The 17,063-nt window shown below is 34.1% G+C and overlaps 1 protein-coding gene across 7 annotated transcripts in view; it reads left to right on the top strand.

Annotated features, from left to right (window-relative positions):
* Positions 1–17,063, top strand: part of Ccdc88a (coiled-coil and HOOK domain protein 88A) — a 124,038-nt gene that overhangs the window by 41,916 nt on the left and 65,059 nt on the right. For all 7 annotated transcript variants that reach the window (XM_076937972.1, XM_034508554.2, XM_034508553.2 and 4 more), the window contains exons 5-9: positions 50–108; positions 3,571–3,654; positions 4,379–4,519; positions 11,350–11,522; positions 15,588–15,669. In XM_076937972.1, coding sequence (XP_076794087.1) covers positions 50–108; positions 3,571–3,654; positions 4,379–4,519; positions 11,350–11,522; positions 15,588–15,669 — 539 coding nt within the window. The remainder of the gene's footprint in view (positions 1–49; positions 109–3,570; positions 3,655–4,378; positions 4,520–11,349; positions 11,523–15,587; positions 15,670–17,063) is intronic.

Genomic DNA, 17,063 nt, shown 5'->3' with positions numbered 1-17,063 from the left:
GAGTTGTAAACAAAGCTAAGTGCTGTACTTACTAGTATTTTTATTTCAGAACAAGGTACAGAAGAAGTTAAAAAGTTGCTTTTACTCTTACTTGGTTGTGCAGTTCAGGTAAGTTAAAATATTTCTTCATATTTTCATTCTTTTAAACTGCTCTTGAGGCTCTAGTTTTCTGAAAGACTAGATAATCTTAACTATATCACCTTATAAATAAATTATTTCATAAAATCATCTGTGGCATTAATATCATGTTTTAAGTGCTTTAGTTATTTTTTTTTCTATTTAGAGACTTCAAATAACTCGGATCTTTATGCTTCTTTTGAGACATCTTCTATACACTTCTGGTTTATTTGAGCAAGTTTATGCTTTAGGATAAGAAAAGCAGGATTAGCAGTAAGAAAGGGTTTGGGGCTAGAGCAATAGGTTAAGAGCACTGACTGCTCTTCCAGGAGGACCTACTTTTGATTCCCAGCACCACATGGTAGCTCATAGCTATCTGTAACTCATTCTCATGAAATCTAACAACGTCTTCTGTCCATATCAATAATAACAGCCAAGGTTTATTGACTACATAGTTTGCTGCATATTATAGTTTTTTTCTTACAATCTTTTTCTCAAATAAGATTAGCATTTGGGTAGATATTGAAGTTATTTAACAAACTGGATAGTTGTGAGTTTAGTGTGCTGCTTTAATAATTACAGTGGGAGTCTATATCTCTTCAACAAATTGAGATAGTCACTATAGATTTAGTTCTGTTTGCTAGTAGGACTGGTCTGACTTTCAAATCTTCTATAGTAGATCTTCCACTTAATTAACTTAAAAAAAACAACAACATGTGGTGTGTGTGTGTGTGTGTGTGTGTGTACATGAACATGCTATGACACCCTTGTAGAAGTCAAAGAACAGCCTTGTTGAGAGAGTGTCTCTAGTTTGCTTTAATAGCATTTGTTTGTTTTAGTTTCTGGGAGTTCTCCTGTCTCTGCCACCAATTTCTGTAAGAGCACTGGGATTGCAAATACACACCATTCCAATAGCAGATTATTATACTTGCACATTGAACTGTCTCTGAAGCCCACTACTTTTTAAAAGAATGAATTATTTCAATGTACCGTTCTTCATAGAATGAAGTATTTTGGGTTTTGTTTTAGGGTATTTTTTTGCTTTTTTTTGTTTGTTTGTTTGTTTTTTGAATCAGGATCTCATGTGTCCCAGACTGGCCTCAAACTTGATATGTAGCTCTGGTTGACCTTCAACTTGTGGTTCATGTCTTCCACCTTCCAGTGCTGAGATTGCAGGTGCGCACCCCCTCTCCCAGTGTCCACAGTGCCTGGAATTGAACCTCTGTGTTCGTGTATGCTAGGCAAGCACTTTCCCAACTGAGCTAACAGACCTACCTATGAAGTGAGACTTTTGTAAACAAACAAATTAATTCACTAGTAATACTTCACATTTATTTATATACATTTTATATTCTAGAATTTGTTGGCTTTCAGAGCTGACTGCTTTGGTGATACAGTATTTAATTTACATATACTTTTAAATAGGTATGTGGATCAATATGACTATATATACATATTCAATATATACATATATATGATAGATAATGATCAGGTCAGGATTATCGGTATACCTACCACCTCAAGACAGTTTTGTTTTGTTTTGTTTTAAGGACATACAAAATCCTCTGTACTGGTCGTTTTGAAATGATCCTACTGTATTATATATGACATTCTATGTTCTAATCTATTTCTATTCCAACCCACCATCTTTCTCTTCTTAATACCCTTTCTAGCTTCTAGTAACCACTGTGGGGCACTATTAATATATAAATTGATTCATTTCATTTCTATAGTATGTTGTACATGATTATTTAACAGCCAATTAAATATTTGGATAAATATGTTGTTTGTGTTTGTTGCTATTCTAATTTGGTTATCAAGTCTTTAGTTGGAAACATTTTTCTTACTCATTTATAGCTACTGTATACTGCATTTGTGTTTAAAAATGCCTTAGTTTATGAATGTTATAATAATTAATGTAACAGAGTAACTATAAATGGTAAGTATCTCAAGGTAGTCCTAGTGAAGAAACAGTGACTAGTAAGGCTTATAAAATAGAATGTATATTTCTTTTTTAAAGTTATAACAGAAGACCATAAGACAGTTGGATTAGGGTACTCTGAATGAATCTTGATTATTGCATTTCATAATAACATTGCTATTTTATGTTCTGATTGGCTAAAAACTATTTGTAAGTCAGCAATTACAGAAATGTTAAATCGTTGGGATTACTGTCCCTGTAAAGCTGCTTTATACATGCTATAAATATATAGTTAGAAAGTTAATTCACAGTTGTTCTTACAAGACCTGTTTAGTATTTCTGAGCCCAAAGAAGATTAGTGTTTTTTATTCCAATTCCATTCCCTCAAAAACTCTTCAATTCCTACTCATAACTAGAAATTGTGCTCTCCTGGTAATTTACTTTTAAAGATTTGTATATCATAGCAATAGTTTAGTTTTCAACTCTAGGTGAAGTGTGGATTATGTTCAGATAATTGTATAATGACAGCATTAGAGCATTAGAAACTTAACTTGAATCAGAGCTTTGTAGGTTTCTTAATGATCAAAGAGCCAGTTTTTCTTCTCGAGGGCTTATTGTCTTTGCTGGCTCTGTAATTGGCCTGGGAGATGCATCTTAGCTGGGCACAAGGCAGCTCTGTCTATTTTGTATGCACCTCTCATTTGGTGCATACAAAATACAGTTAGATTAACAGCTGAATTGCAATATAAGAGATGTAGACAGAGGCAGAGATGAAGGTGTATGTTGTTATTTAATCCTTATTGGGAAAAGATGAGGTTCATAATTTGTTTTAGCTAAAATAAAACTTTAAAAAAGTTGATAAGGAATTGCTGCCTTGTTCCCATTTGGTTACATGTGTATTTATATACAGTATTAAATTTTGCCTCTGGCTACTTTGTTACAGTAGAAACAAACCAAATATTTATTGTACAACAAATGTTAAACTGGGTCATCAAAGTTAATTTCTTTTATTAAGATTAATAGGATGAATATGAGAGACTAAATTGTAAGCTTAAAGTAAAAATTGCCTAGTTTCTTTTCCTCAAGAAGAAAGGCAGTGTTGTTTGGTGACAGTCGGGGACTGACTGAGCATTTTGGCAGTATTCCGAATTCTGCCACTGACTCACTGTGGGTTTTGGCAAGTAACTTGTTCCCTCTGAAACAAGTTTTTGATTCTTTGCTTCTCTGTTTGTAAAGTTAGCATAATAATATCCTGACCTCAGATGTGTTGTGTAATATGTTCCTACTTTAGAACTTTCTAGCATAGAGTAGTGTAGATTTCAGTGTCTGGTTCTTAAATGTTTCAAAATCATTGCATCTTCAATAGGTAAGTATATCTGAAAGGTTGTTTAAATGTAGAACAAAACCCTCAGTGTGCTGTTCAAATGTAATGCTTCAAATGTTCAAAAACATGCTTGGTGCATTTTTATTTTTATATAGCATTTTAAGGACAATACAGAGTCTGAATGGTCTCTTCCCCCATCTCATTTCAGTGTCAGAAAAAGGAAGAATTTATTGAAAAAATTCAAGGTTTAGATTTTGATACGAAAGCAGCAGTTGCTGCACATATTCAAGAGGTAACCACTTATACATACTAATTTTTATGAAGTTTACAATGTGTTTTTTAATATTACCTCCTCAAATACTTAGTTACAGGATGAACAAGAAAAGTTAAAGATCAAATATAAATTAACCTTTTATATTTATATCTTCTGTTTAAGAGAGAGATGATTTTATAAGTGAATTTTATTATGACAGTGCTTACTACACATTTACTCTCACTATTGTCTATAAGGAAATGAAAATCTTGAGCAGTGAAGTTTGTTTCTTTATGAGGTAGCACTAAGTGAATGAGAGATAATAAGCTTAGTCTTTATGTGCTTTTTCTCTTAAATGAATGATTATTTTTGTTGAGCTGTTACTTGAATTATACAAGTGCATTGATTAAAAAAATATTTATAAAAATCAGAGTCATAATGTACTGTGTCAGATTATTGATGTTAATGTAATTTATTAAAATTTATTTTAAAAACTGCCACTCCCATGAACTTTAACTCTTATGTTTTTTAAGAGTTAAGCTATATAATAAGTTTTACATGTTGGAAAATAATTTTAAAATTGTGAAAATTGGTAGTATTTTAAATATTCTCAGAGGATTGTATTCAAAATATCATCTTTTTCTTAGTTAACTTAAGAGTCCAGATGAGAAATTATTTAAATTTAATTAAAATGTTTAAGTTGCCATTATTAACTTCAAGTCTCCTTCTTTCTGCTTTATTAATTTTTCATGCTTCTATAAAGGTAACTCATAATCAGGAAAATGTGTTTGATCTACAATGGATGGAAGTGACAGATATGTCTCAGGAAGATATAGAACCACTCTTAAAGAATATGGCATCACATCTAAGAAGACTGATAGATGAGCGAGATGAACATTCAGAGGTTAGTAAAGTTCTTTTATTTTATCATGAAACTTAGTGCTTTCTTTAAAAAAAAAAAAAAAAAAATTAGAAGGTGATGACACATGCCTTTAATCCCAGCACTCAGGAGGCAGAGGCTAGTGGTTCTCTGTGAGTTTGAGGCCAACCTGGTCTATAGAGCAAGTTCCAAAACAAGGCTGCACAGAGAAATCCTATCTCAAAAGACAAACACTCTCTCCCACCCCACCCCCAAATAAACAATAAAAGATAGTTTTCTAAAATTGATATCCTGTTTCTTTGGAGGAGGTAATAAACTATAGTTATCCTTTGGTACCTGTGGAACATACTGGTTTTAGAACCTGGGACCCTCTTGACATACTAAAATCAATCCCAGCACTTGGGAGACCCAGGAAGGCAGATCTGAATTCAAGGCTAGCTTGATCTAAAAGGTGAGTTCCAGGACAGCCAAGGATACACAGAGAAACCCTGTCTCAAGGACTGAAGGAGCTGAAGGGGTTTGCAACCCCATAGGAAGAACAACAATATCAACCAGCCAGACCCCCCAGAGCTCCCAGGGACTAAACAACCAACCAAAGAGGACCCATGGCTCCAGCCGCATATGTAGCAGAGGATGGCCTTTTTGGGCATCAGTGGGAAGAGAGGCCCTTGGTCCTGTGAAAACTTGATGCACCAGCGTAGGGGAATGCCAGGGTGGGAGTGGGTGGGTGGGTAGGGGAACACCCTCATAGAAGTGGGGGGTATGGATAGGGAATTTGTGGGGGGAGGGGGGAGAACCAGGAAAGGGGATAACATCTGAAACAAATAAAAAATATCCAATTTTTTAAAAAAAGCTTATTTTAAAATACTAAACTATTTAAAAAATGGTACAGTTTACATATAAACCTTCGAATAGCTTGTATATGTTAAATCTTTTATTTACCTATAATAATGAATAGTATGTAAATAATACACAGATAATTGATATGCTGTAGTACTTAGGGAGTAGTGACAAGAAAAAGTCTGTATAGTGCAAACACTGGGATTTTTCACCCTTATTATTTTCTGTCCACATTTGGTTTAATTTGCAGATATGAAACCCACATGGTATACCAACTATAATGTCTTTCTTTTGTTGTTATTAGTGTGGGGGGGATGGATTTGCAAGGAAATAAAAGAACTTTAGATTATTAGAATAAGCAAATTCTTAGTTCTTTTCTTTTTCTTTTTAAATTAGTATTATTCTGATTTTGTTCCTGTGTGTTTTTTAAGTCACCCCTATTATGTTGGCAATAGTGTAGAAGTGTAAAACTGAATATATAGTTGATGTACGTGGAAAAAACGTTGCCTTGAAGCACCAGAATTTACTAAATTTCTCGGTTTGCCTATCTGATCCCAAGTTAGTAGTGGAAGTGACCGTTAGGGAGTCTTGCACAAACAACCCTTTTGGTTTTGTTCTTTAAAATTATTTTACAAGGTCTCATGTACCCCAGGCTGATCTCAATGTATCTGAGGATGACCATGAATTTAATTTCTCTTCTTGCTTCTAAACTTCCCAAGTGCTGTGATTTTAGGTGTGAGCAACCAGGACTGGCTCCAAGACCTTGGTGGTCAAATTTAAGCAGCTGACAGATCTAAAGGAAAGTTCTTAAGCTGAGTTTACCTGGAATTCATTTTTAAACTTAATTTTATCTCATCTGTATGTGCTGATTTAGTATCTCAGGTGCTTCAAAAGTTGTACTCTTGAAGAATATCAACAGAAACAGTTACAACAAAAGAAAGTTTAGCAATTCACAAACAGCCTCATTAGTTTTATTGCATACATTATTATTATCATTAGGACTCCTGGTGATCATAGTCTAACTGCTCAAAGTTTAAAATACTCAGGTATATTTAATTAGTTATATGCAGAATGGCAGTTATGATGTAATTGGGAAGACACATAAGTCTGAAAAGTTTATCAATACTAATAATTTTAGTCTAGTTGATCCCGACTTGATAAAGTATTCTAAAATTTGTAGTTTAGGAAAAATGTATAGTGGAAGAACAAAGGAAGAAGCCAGCAATGTACTTAAGTTTTTTGTGTACTTAGTCTTAACTACCTAAGAGAACTTTGGAATCATTATAGGTTTAGACCTCTTATAAGTTTCGAAAACAGTAGTAATCTTCATAAATAACTTGTACTTGAACAAGTGCATCTCATATATAAAGTAGGAAAAACATTCATTTAATTAAAGCAAATGCATATAGATCATGTTTGAAATAGCAGAACTGAGCAAACAATGCAGTCCTTTTAGCTGAATGGTAATGAATACAACTGACAAGAAGACCAAGAGTTAATGACTGTTTAAGATCTAGATGCAATACATACTGTTTAAAAGGAGCACTTACTTTTTATCTTTGCATATATTACACTTATGTTCCTCTAATGACAAATTTCCATAATGTCATGGCAAAGCTTATTAAGATTATTAAGCCTCAGATACAGGCACATCTAGAAGTATATGGGTACAAGTATATAAGTATAAACATAGGTGTAACAAATGTAATGCATATGTGTTCAACCAGTCTTAAAGATCTTAAAACAGAGCAGTAAAACACCTTTTAAGAATTGTTTTCTCTAAGTAATAAAAACATAAATTTCTATGGAAAACAGAAAAAATTACCTTACCTACTTTATTGTAAAATTTGTGTTTAATTAAGCCAGTTTATTTGTAAATGTTAATAAAAGTAAATCATTTTTTAAAGAAAACCTTGCTTTAAACAGAGCATCATGTCTTATTTGTATATTATTACATTATATTTTGACCATGCTCAATAAAGTATAGCCTCAGGCTGCCCTAACCAGTTGATTATTAGCTTATACCACCATGGACAGCTATACTTTTCCTGGTTCTGCATTACTTGTATATTACTTAGTTAAATATTTTTTACTACTTTTTCTTGTGCTCCATACTATGCTAGATAAGGAGATGAAAGACAGAAAGGAGGAGTAACAGAGTATTTCTGGTTTATTGAGGGAAAAATCTTCATTATTTGCAAGTAGAAATAAAGCCTACTATATAATTAAGTACTAATATGTTTATGTAGGAATCAACTGTTCATTAAATATTATTTGTTTAATATAACACTATTATTAACTATATTAATTATATATTTATATATTACTAAAATATATTAATAAATTAAATATAATACTGTTATTAACATCAGGAAATGTTAAGAAAATTAAAGATAATTAAGAAAACAGGAAAATGAACCATAAAGTTGACTCTAGAAACCTTTGCCTACTCCATAGAGCCTTCATCCACTCTGGAGAATACTGACATTGTCAAAAAAGACAGGGAAATTGGGATGTGCCTCAGGGTGGGAGATAGGCATGTATCAGGAACATGGAAAGTTAGTCACCTTCAAAAGTAACAGGGAAGGAATATTGTGTGTTTACATAGAAAAAGCTGTGTGTATAAATATCTTTGAAAAACAGGAAGGAAAAATATAAGAAAGATACTGAAAATCTTGTAATGGTAAAATCTCAGACCAAGTAATACTTTGTTTTTATCTTCAAGTTCTGTCACTTTAGAAGTGGAATCAAGAAGTTACATATGTTGTAATCTCAGAACAGTGGAGGTAAAGGTAGGATGTTTAGTAGTTCAAAGCCAGCCTTGGGTATATACCAAGTTTGAGACCAGCCTGGGTTATATAAAACCCTGCCTGCATACAAACAAAGAAGAAAAACAGAATGAAATATATGGCTATAGTCAAACTTGAATTTTATTTTGTAAATGTTTATTTTAGCGCCGGGTGGTGGTGGTGCAGCACGCCTTTAATCCCAACACTTGGGAGACAGAGGCAGGCAGATTTCTGAGTTCGAGGCCAGCCTGGTCTACAGAGTGAGTTCCAGGACAGCCAGGGCTACACAGAGAAACCCTGTCTCGAAAAACATAAAAGCAAAAAAAAAAAAAAAATTTATTTTAGCATTTATACAAAAATCACATTTAAAATACATATACCAACTTGAGTCTAATTGTGATTATACTATTGTACATATTGTATCATTGGTTGTGTAACATTGGTTTACATTAGTCTATATAAGCCTCAGTTTCTTATGTTTAAATTAGATAGAACTTTATTGAAAAATACAGTTTTAGTTAGGATAGATGACAGAGGTTCTGTCATCAACAAAATGATGGACTGGGTATTAGGACTATCTTGTACCTCACTGGTACAAATCGGCATAATTATGCTCTAATTGTATTTTGAGAGAAAAGTTTCATTTTAAAAGGAAGGGTGATAGGTAGGAGGAGCTAAGGTGGGAGGAGTACTGAGAGGAAGAGAAGGAGTAAGAAGAGGAGGAGAAGAAGGAGAAGAGAAGCTAGGCGATACAAGAGAGAAAGAGGGGGGAGACAGGGAGGCAGATGTTCATGTATCTCCACCAGTCAAAGATAATTGATATATCTAGGTTGGGTAGTGGGTTACACCTCTGATTGAGCAATACCAAACTTATAAAGCCTATGATTAACATTTCTTAAAAAATGTATAAATGCAAAAAGGAAAAGGGAACATGGGATAGGGGTTTTCTAAGGGGGGGAATGGGGAAAGGGGATGGCATCTGAAGTGCAAATAAAATATCTAATAAAAAATGGAAAAAAAAGGAAAGAAAAATACAGTGTTAAATGAGATCTTGTTGGAGAATATTATGGGAGTGTAAGTCATTATCAGACAATAAAAATGATAGTTTAAAATTAAAAGTGGGAAATGATACTTAAGAAAACTGTGCTAGGTGGTGATGGTGTGTGCCTTTAATCCCAGCACTTGGGAGACAGAGGCAGGAGATCTATCTAAGTTCAAGTCTACAGAGGGAGTTCCAGGACAGCCAGGACTACACAAAGAAACCATATATAGGAAAAAAAAAATAAAGAGAAGAGGGGAGGGGAGGGGAGGGGAGAGAGAAGAGAGAAAAAAAGGCTAGCTGTAGGAACTATGGAGTAGTTAAAAATAATCTCTTGCATTGGCCAAAGGAGACAGTTGAATGATAAAAGCCTTCTTCATTCAAGGGTAGGCATGGTCACATAGGATCAATGACAGTAAAGGAAACATACTACACATGGGTTGGTTTCTGTACTAGAGAAACTTAAATTTTTTGAATAAATAGCGGACATGGATTTGTAGAGAGACAAAGAACTGGGATGGAACTCTCTGAAGTTTGTGAAAGCAGTAATTGCAAGCTGGAAAACAGAGATGTGGTAAAGCAACAACAAATGGAGCTAGAGAGACGGCTTAGCACTTAAGAGCACCTGTTGCTCACGTGGAAGACCCAGGTTTGAATGTCAGTGGTTCACATCTACCGTAACTTTCAGTTCCAGGAATCCAATGCCATGTTCTGATTTCCATGGCCACTGGGCATGCATATGGTGCATATACATTCAGGCAAAACACTCACATATAAAATAAAATGAACAAATGTCTAAAAAAATTAAAAACAAGTGATGAGAAATAAAGATGGCAATTTCATGGTCCCAGAATAGTAATGCCACCCATATGAATGTCTCGGGGGGGACAGTTAAAATTGCCTTACGAGATAGGTTTATTTGCCTGACAAAGTTTAAAGTAAAACAAACTAGCAAAAAATGGCCTAGAATAAAATAATTTACCAGTAAAGAAAAGGAAAATTTGAAGAATGGAGCAACATGATTGTATAAAATATAAATTAGCTACATACTTAATCTATATAGAAGAGGTTTAGGAATACAAAAAACAAAAGGGTTGTACCCCACTGAGAAAGGAATTAAGGAAGCTTTGAGATGGGAAGTAGTACAGTGTTATAACACATGAAAGGAACGGCTCGTGTGTACTATCAATGTGACATTGGCTACTTGTTTGAGCATATACAATCTTTGTGCCTCAGTCATCTGACCACGGGGGTGGTGGGGGTGGTGGTAGGTCTTATCTTCTCTAGAGATTGCTTCTGCTAAGATTATAAAGATAAAAAACAGTATTGCCTAATCCTTCGGTGGTGGCAAGATCATATTTCTATACTGCCCAATATCAACAACTAGTAAACAGATATTTATTTTGTACTTAAAACATGTGACTAAAGAACTGAATTTTTTGTTTTGTTTTGTTTTTGTTTTTGTTTTTGTTTTTGTTTTTGTTTTTGTTTTTCGAGACAGGGTTTCTCTTTGTAGCCCTGGCTGTCCTGGAATTCACTCTGTAGACCAGGCTGGCCTCGAACTCAGAAATCCGCCTGCCTCTGCCTCCCAAGGGCTGGGATTAAAGGCGTGCGCCACCACTGCCCGGCAAGAACTGAATTTTGAGTGTTTAAATTTTTATTAAATACCCACTTGTGCTACTGGCTATCATAATTGAATAGCTAGACAGATTACTCTTTGGTTTTCTTTCCTGTGTCTTTCATGCCTTTCGAACAATTGTTATCTAACTATTTTGTCATAAGTGATTTCTTTTATAAAAAATTCTAGGGAGAGAAAATTTATTTTTTATTTTAATGTTACTGTTAAGTAATTCATGCTTGAACTGTTGAATAAACTTAAAATGGCAGCAAATATGACAAAGTTAGAATGTTTCTGATACTGTTCTTTGTTTTGGATGTAGCCCTGGCCGACAAGAAACTTGCTAGTTAGACCTGGCTGGTCTCAAACTCACACTGATCCACCTGCATCTGTCTCTGCCTCCCAGGGCCGGGTTTAAGGGCTTACACTATCACACTTGGCAAAGTTGAGAGGCTTTTGATCAGTGAGTTTTATTTTGTAAAATACCTAGTGATTAGTGTTGCCATGTTTAGGTTACTCATATGTAGAACACTAAAACTGATCCCATGTTTACCCCTTTAATTCTTAGACTATTGTAGAACTCTCTGAAGAGCGAGACGGTGTTCACTTTCTACCCCATGCCTCCTCATCTGCACAGTCTCCCTGCGGTTCTCCAGGCATGAAGCGAACAGAAAGTCGACAGCATCTCTCAGTGGAACTGGCTGATGCTAAGGCCAAGATCCGAAGACTTAGGCAGGAGTTGTAAGTCTCTGATATTCAATATTCATTGAAATAATGTGGTCACAAGCAGTATTTTAAGTATGACAATAGATCAGTTGTCCTCAATTATTAACCTAAGCATACTTTTTATTAGTGTTTGTCAAAATGAGAAAACTGTGTCCATAAGCCCAGTACTCAAAAAGTGTAAACAGGAGAAGCCCAGTAATTTATGGGCATCCTCAGGTACAAAATAAGTGTAAGCTTAGCCTAGGCTATGTGAAATCCTGTCTCAATAATAATAGTAATAATGACAATGTTGTTTTCAAAGACTTAATTGTTGGCATATAATATTACAAAAATAATTTTAAACATATTGCCTTCTTTAAGTCATTGGAATGCCAGTTATCTACTCAGTAAAATATTAAGAATTAATTAGCACTGAAAAAAACTGTACTTAATCAGTTATCAAAGCTCGTTACAGAAAATGCAGTATAAAGTTTACATATCATTCTTGGGTGAACTACATGTAAATGCATGACTGACCTTTGCTGAAGATTTTGAATTTTGTTCTTTAAGGAGAACAAAAGATTTCTGATTTGTGCATTTTCTCCTTTTAAGAATTTGTTTTCTAGAATTTGAGCTTCAGAATGTAGACTTAAATTTACACATTATAGTCATTACATTTGTTTATTAGTTATTTAAAGTAACTTAGAAAAGTGAAATAGATATTCAAGGTAGAAAAAGAATTAAATAGTCTGCTGTAAAAAATTTTGAAAACAACAAAAAAAAATACAGCTTTCATTTGTGGATGTCTGCATTATTATGTGTCTATTGAAGTGAATACGCCCAGGATATTCTATAAACAGCTGCACCAGGAAAATTAGGGAAGAGATTGCTGTTATTAGTTTGACTGGCAGCTAATGGCTAGCCTAAACAGTGAACACTAGTTCTTTCCATATAATTTAGCCCAGTCTTCCCTAGTCTTTAGCTGAAGCATGCAATTAGAGTTTTAGTGATGGCTGTGAATTCATTTAACAGTTTGCATTATGTTAGAATTTAATTTTCAAATAGAATTTACTTGGCCCTGGAATATATTAAAAATTCAAACAACCTTGAGAAGATTGACAAAAATGGTTTTATGTGTAATGATTTGAAAATGTAAGTGGATATTTTTAAGTGAATGAAAATACCAGATACATGCAAAAATGTATTTTTTTGTATATTTCTTAAGATGACATGTAGTAAGTGTTTCCTTTGTTGTAAAAGGGACAGATATTTCCTGCAGTGGATTAGCTGCAGAAATCTTGATTTAAAAAAATAAAAAGGTCTAGATTGTTTTATATCTAATGGAAACTAAATTAAATAATTAGAATATTATTTTTTTACTAACTAGTAACTGATACATGCTCATTTATGCATGATACCAAATAATGTAATTGATTTTAGATTATAAAGTAAAAATACAATTTATGATTAGATGGAATAAATAATTCTTTATAAATTAAACCTTTTATACCATAGTTAATATTATTGGAGACTTTGTTGATCTTTCTGGTACAATTGATTCCACGTTTTGGAGTTTCTTTTATATAATGATTAATTATTTTGTTATAAAAGAAAATACTTTTTACTAAGATGTATTCAGTATCTGACAGTTCATCCTTTTAGAGTGTACAGTTAATAGGCTTTTAAGTTGTGCAGTCATTATGTGGAAAACCACAATAATTGAATAAAAGTGTCTTTGTTCATCCTCTTTGCCCTCAGATCTTAGCAATGGCTAATCTCTTATATTTCCATGGGTTTGCCTATTTTTGACACTCATATAAATAGAACATATAATATATTGCCTTCTTGTTTAGCATGATGTCTTCCAGGTTCCTCTATGTTATAGCATGTAACTGATATCTTATTAATGACAAAAGCAGTAGCTTGTAATTTATAAAAAGACAAACTTACAGAAAGTTAAAGAATAAGAAGGCCAGTAAAATGAAGCTTGCTATTAAGCCTGACAAGCTGAGTCTGGTCAGAACCCATATGGTGGAAGGAGAGAACCTTCTCATTCAGGTTGTCCTCTGACTTCATCCATACCTTGTGACACTCAACCTCCCTCCTTGAATAAATGAATAAACGGGACAAAAAATATAGGGCCTAATAATTTACAAATAAGAGATTTAAGTAGCACTTCCTAGTTTCGAAAAATAAAAAAAAAAATGACATTTTAACTTCTTAAATTGTTTTGTATATAGCCACCTTTTGAAAAAATATTAGTGTATTTGTATATTGTATGCTAGTGCACACATGTGCGTACATGTGGAAATCAGAGGACAATTGGCAGGAACCAATTCTCTCCTTTCACTGTGTGGATCATGGGGATCAAACTCAGGTTGTTACTCATGAGAGCAAGCAATTTTTTTTACCTGTTATGCCATCTTGCTGGCTATATATAGGCACCTTTATTCTCTGCTGGATGTTAATAATCTTTTAGCAGGGCAGTTTGGCAGTAGAGATCAAGGACCTTAAGGACAGTACTTTCCCTTTAGAAACAATTTCCAGACATATAATAGCGCCTTTTTAATAAATAAAAATTTATTATTTACCCACCAAATAAAGTATTATTCATTATATTGAAAACTGAAACCTACTTAATAAATTATATTTCTTTTATCAAAGGGAATATACCTCTACCATTAAGAATTTTGTGTGGAGGGGGAGGGGCTGGAGAGATGGCTCAGAGGTTAAGAGCACTGACTGTTCTTCTAGAGGTTCTGAGTTCAATTCCCAGCAACCACATGGTGGCTCAAAACCGTCTGTAATGGGATCTGAAGTCCTCTTCTAGTGTGTCTGAAGACAGTTACAGTATACTCATATACATAAAATAAATAAATAATTTTTAAAAAAAGAATTTTGTGGGGTTTGGATACGGAGAAGCATATAAGTATATATAAAACTAGGCTACTTTATACAGTTCATTCTATCATTAGACAACAGAAGGTTGGCTCTGATGGAGATATATAAGAGATTAAGCAGTTCAAAGAGAAAGAATTAATAAAAATTTTGATATATTGCTGAGCATGGAAGTACATACCTTTAATTTCAGCACTTGAGGGGCAGAGACAGGTAGATCTCTGTGCAGCTGGCTTGTTCTACATAGTGAGTTCCTGGGTAGCCAGCATTACACCATGAGACCTCTGTCAATATATGTATGTTGTACATCTATTATATGTATGTACATATATTACAATGTGTTAAGCAATATGAAGTAGAAATTTTAGGTATATGTATAGCAAATAGTAAGTGTATGGTTTCCTTTAGGCCATTTTAGATGTAGAAAATAGTTTGGAGTTCCTTATGAGCAACTGGTCATACACATTATTTGATAACAACTAATCAGTCATGCTTAATTGTTGTTGGCTATGCAGAGTGGGAGAGAACAAAGAAAGCTAAGGTAGGAGAGATGAAATAGAAAGTATATGAGGAACAGTCAGAGGGAGGGGAATAATGACTAGACTGTAAAAAAAATTAAAGAATAAAAATAAAAAAAGAAAGTATATAATAAAATATAGGACGATAGTTATTACATAAGTCTTTTAACAGTATCGGTGGAAGTTTGATAACGTCTAGTCACATATTCATAGTATCTTTTCCTTGCTTTATTCCTTCCCTGTGCTATAGTTATGGATAATAATTCTATTCACTTTGGTTTTTGTTTTGTAACAATATATTACTGTAAAATCCTGAAAATTGCTGCATAGACCAAGATGAACTTAAACTCAAGAGATTTACTTGCCTCTGCCTCCTTAGTGCTGGGATTAAATGGAGGTGTCCAGCAAAGATTTATTATTTTTATTTTATGTGTATGAGGGCTTTTCAACAAGTATGTATGTTATTAATGTGTACTAGTACCTGCAGAGGCTAGAAGGCAGCATTGGATTCCCTGGAAATGGAGCTACAGACATCTTTGAGCTAACATGTGGTGCTGGGTACTCAGCCCTAGCCCTCTGCAGCACTCAGTTAAGAGACGGTCCCCTGTGGGTATTCAAGTTGTGATGGTCACAGATTCTGTAAATCGTACATTTATTCTTTAATAAATATCTTTTGACATTTAAGGGAAGAAAAGACTGAGCAGTTACTGGACTGTAAACAAGAACTTGAGCAAATAGAAGTGGAATTGAAGAGACTGCAACAAGAGGTTTGTACCTGGATTGTTTATACTGGAGCATGAAGTGGTTGGAAATTGAGTTTCCTCCTTGTAATTTATAACCGTGATGTCATTATTTTAAGCCCAGTTACCTCATATGTTTGTATAAAGTCAGGTAAGTTTTTAGTACTTTTATCAAAATGCAGAGCCAAAGCTAGAAATCAAGGTCTTTAGACTTTTGTCCTTTCTAAACTTTTCCAAGGTTCAAAGTGGTCTTTTTGTACTGGGGTAGTTCCAAGTCCTCCTTTTTTATGTATTTGTCTTCTATCACTTGATTACCTAAGCACCTCAGTAAACTATGAATTGATCTGTTCATGGGTTTCAGCTCTCCCATAGTGATGATATTAGATTGTATATATAAAAATATTTTCAAGTATTAGTCTCCTTTTTTACATCATCCTGAATCAAGTGATAGTAAGATTTTTTTTTTTTTTTGAGTGATAGAGAAGAAGGGAATAGAGTAGTGGGTATAAGACTAAATATGGTCAGATTATAAACAATGTGTTAAAAATGTCACAGTGTACTTGGCAAGAGGGGCACAAGCTTTTTTTTATAGAAGCATTTGGGAGGCAGAGGTAGATGGAACTCTGATTTCCAGGCCAGATACTGGTCTACAGTGAGTTCCAGGATGGCCAGGGACTACACAGAGAAATCCTGTCACAAAAATACAAACAAATAAAAAAACTAAAATATTATACTAAAATCCATTACTTTATATAATTAACATTGTTAAATATTAAAAGCTAGTAACAGCATTTGGGGGGTTGTTTTGTTTTGTTTTGTTTTGTTTTTCGAGACAGGGTTTCTCTATGTAGCCCTGGTTGTTCTGGAACTCACTCTGTAGACCAGGCTGGCTTCGAACTCAGAAACCCACCTTTCTGCCTCCCAAGTGCTGGGATTAAAGGTGTACGCCACTGCCCTGCTTGTTTGTTGTTGTTGTTGTTGTTGTTGTTGTTTTGTTTTTGTTTTTTAAAGAAGTGATTAAACTTCTTTTAATCACTGTTTTGTTGTTCTTTACTTGGGTATCTAGGTCATAAATGCCAAGGATTGGAGTAAGGCTGGACAGTTATGTCTTTCCCCTAACTAACTTAGCCTGCCATTTTTGATATTTTGTGGAGTTTTTTTGTTGTTGTTGTTTGTTTGTTTGTTTGTTTTGGTAGCTTTCAGAGTATCTTTCTATACCAAAGATGACAGAAATTAGGGGTGAAAATTCTTTATATACAGCAGCTCGACTTCTTCACATTCAGTGAGTTGTGTAAGTGTTGTCTTCAGCAGTCGGGCCTTGCCATCAGTTTGTAGAGAGCAATTGATAGTCTAGGCACTAATCTGGGTTATTTGGGGATTCCCATGAGACCCCCCTTGACCAACAGCACAATTAGATGTAA

This window comes from Arvicanthis niloticus, chromosome 7 (genome assembly GCF_011762505.2).
Source record: "Arvicanthis niloticus isolate mArvNil1 chromosome 7, mArvNil1.pat.X, whole genome shotgun sequence".
In the NCBI taxonomy this organism is placed as follows: domain Eukaryota; kingdom Metazoa; phylum Chordata; class Mammalia; order Rodentia; family Muridae; genus Arvicanthis; species Arvicanthis niloticus.
Note: the sequence above shows the minus strand (reverse complement) of the source record. Positions and strands in the feature narration are given on the sequence as shown.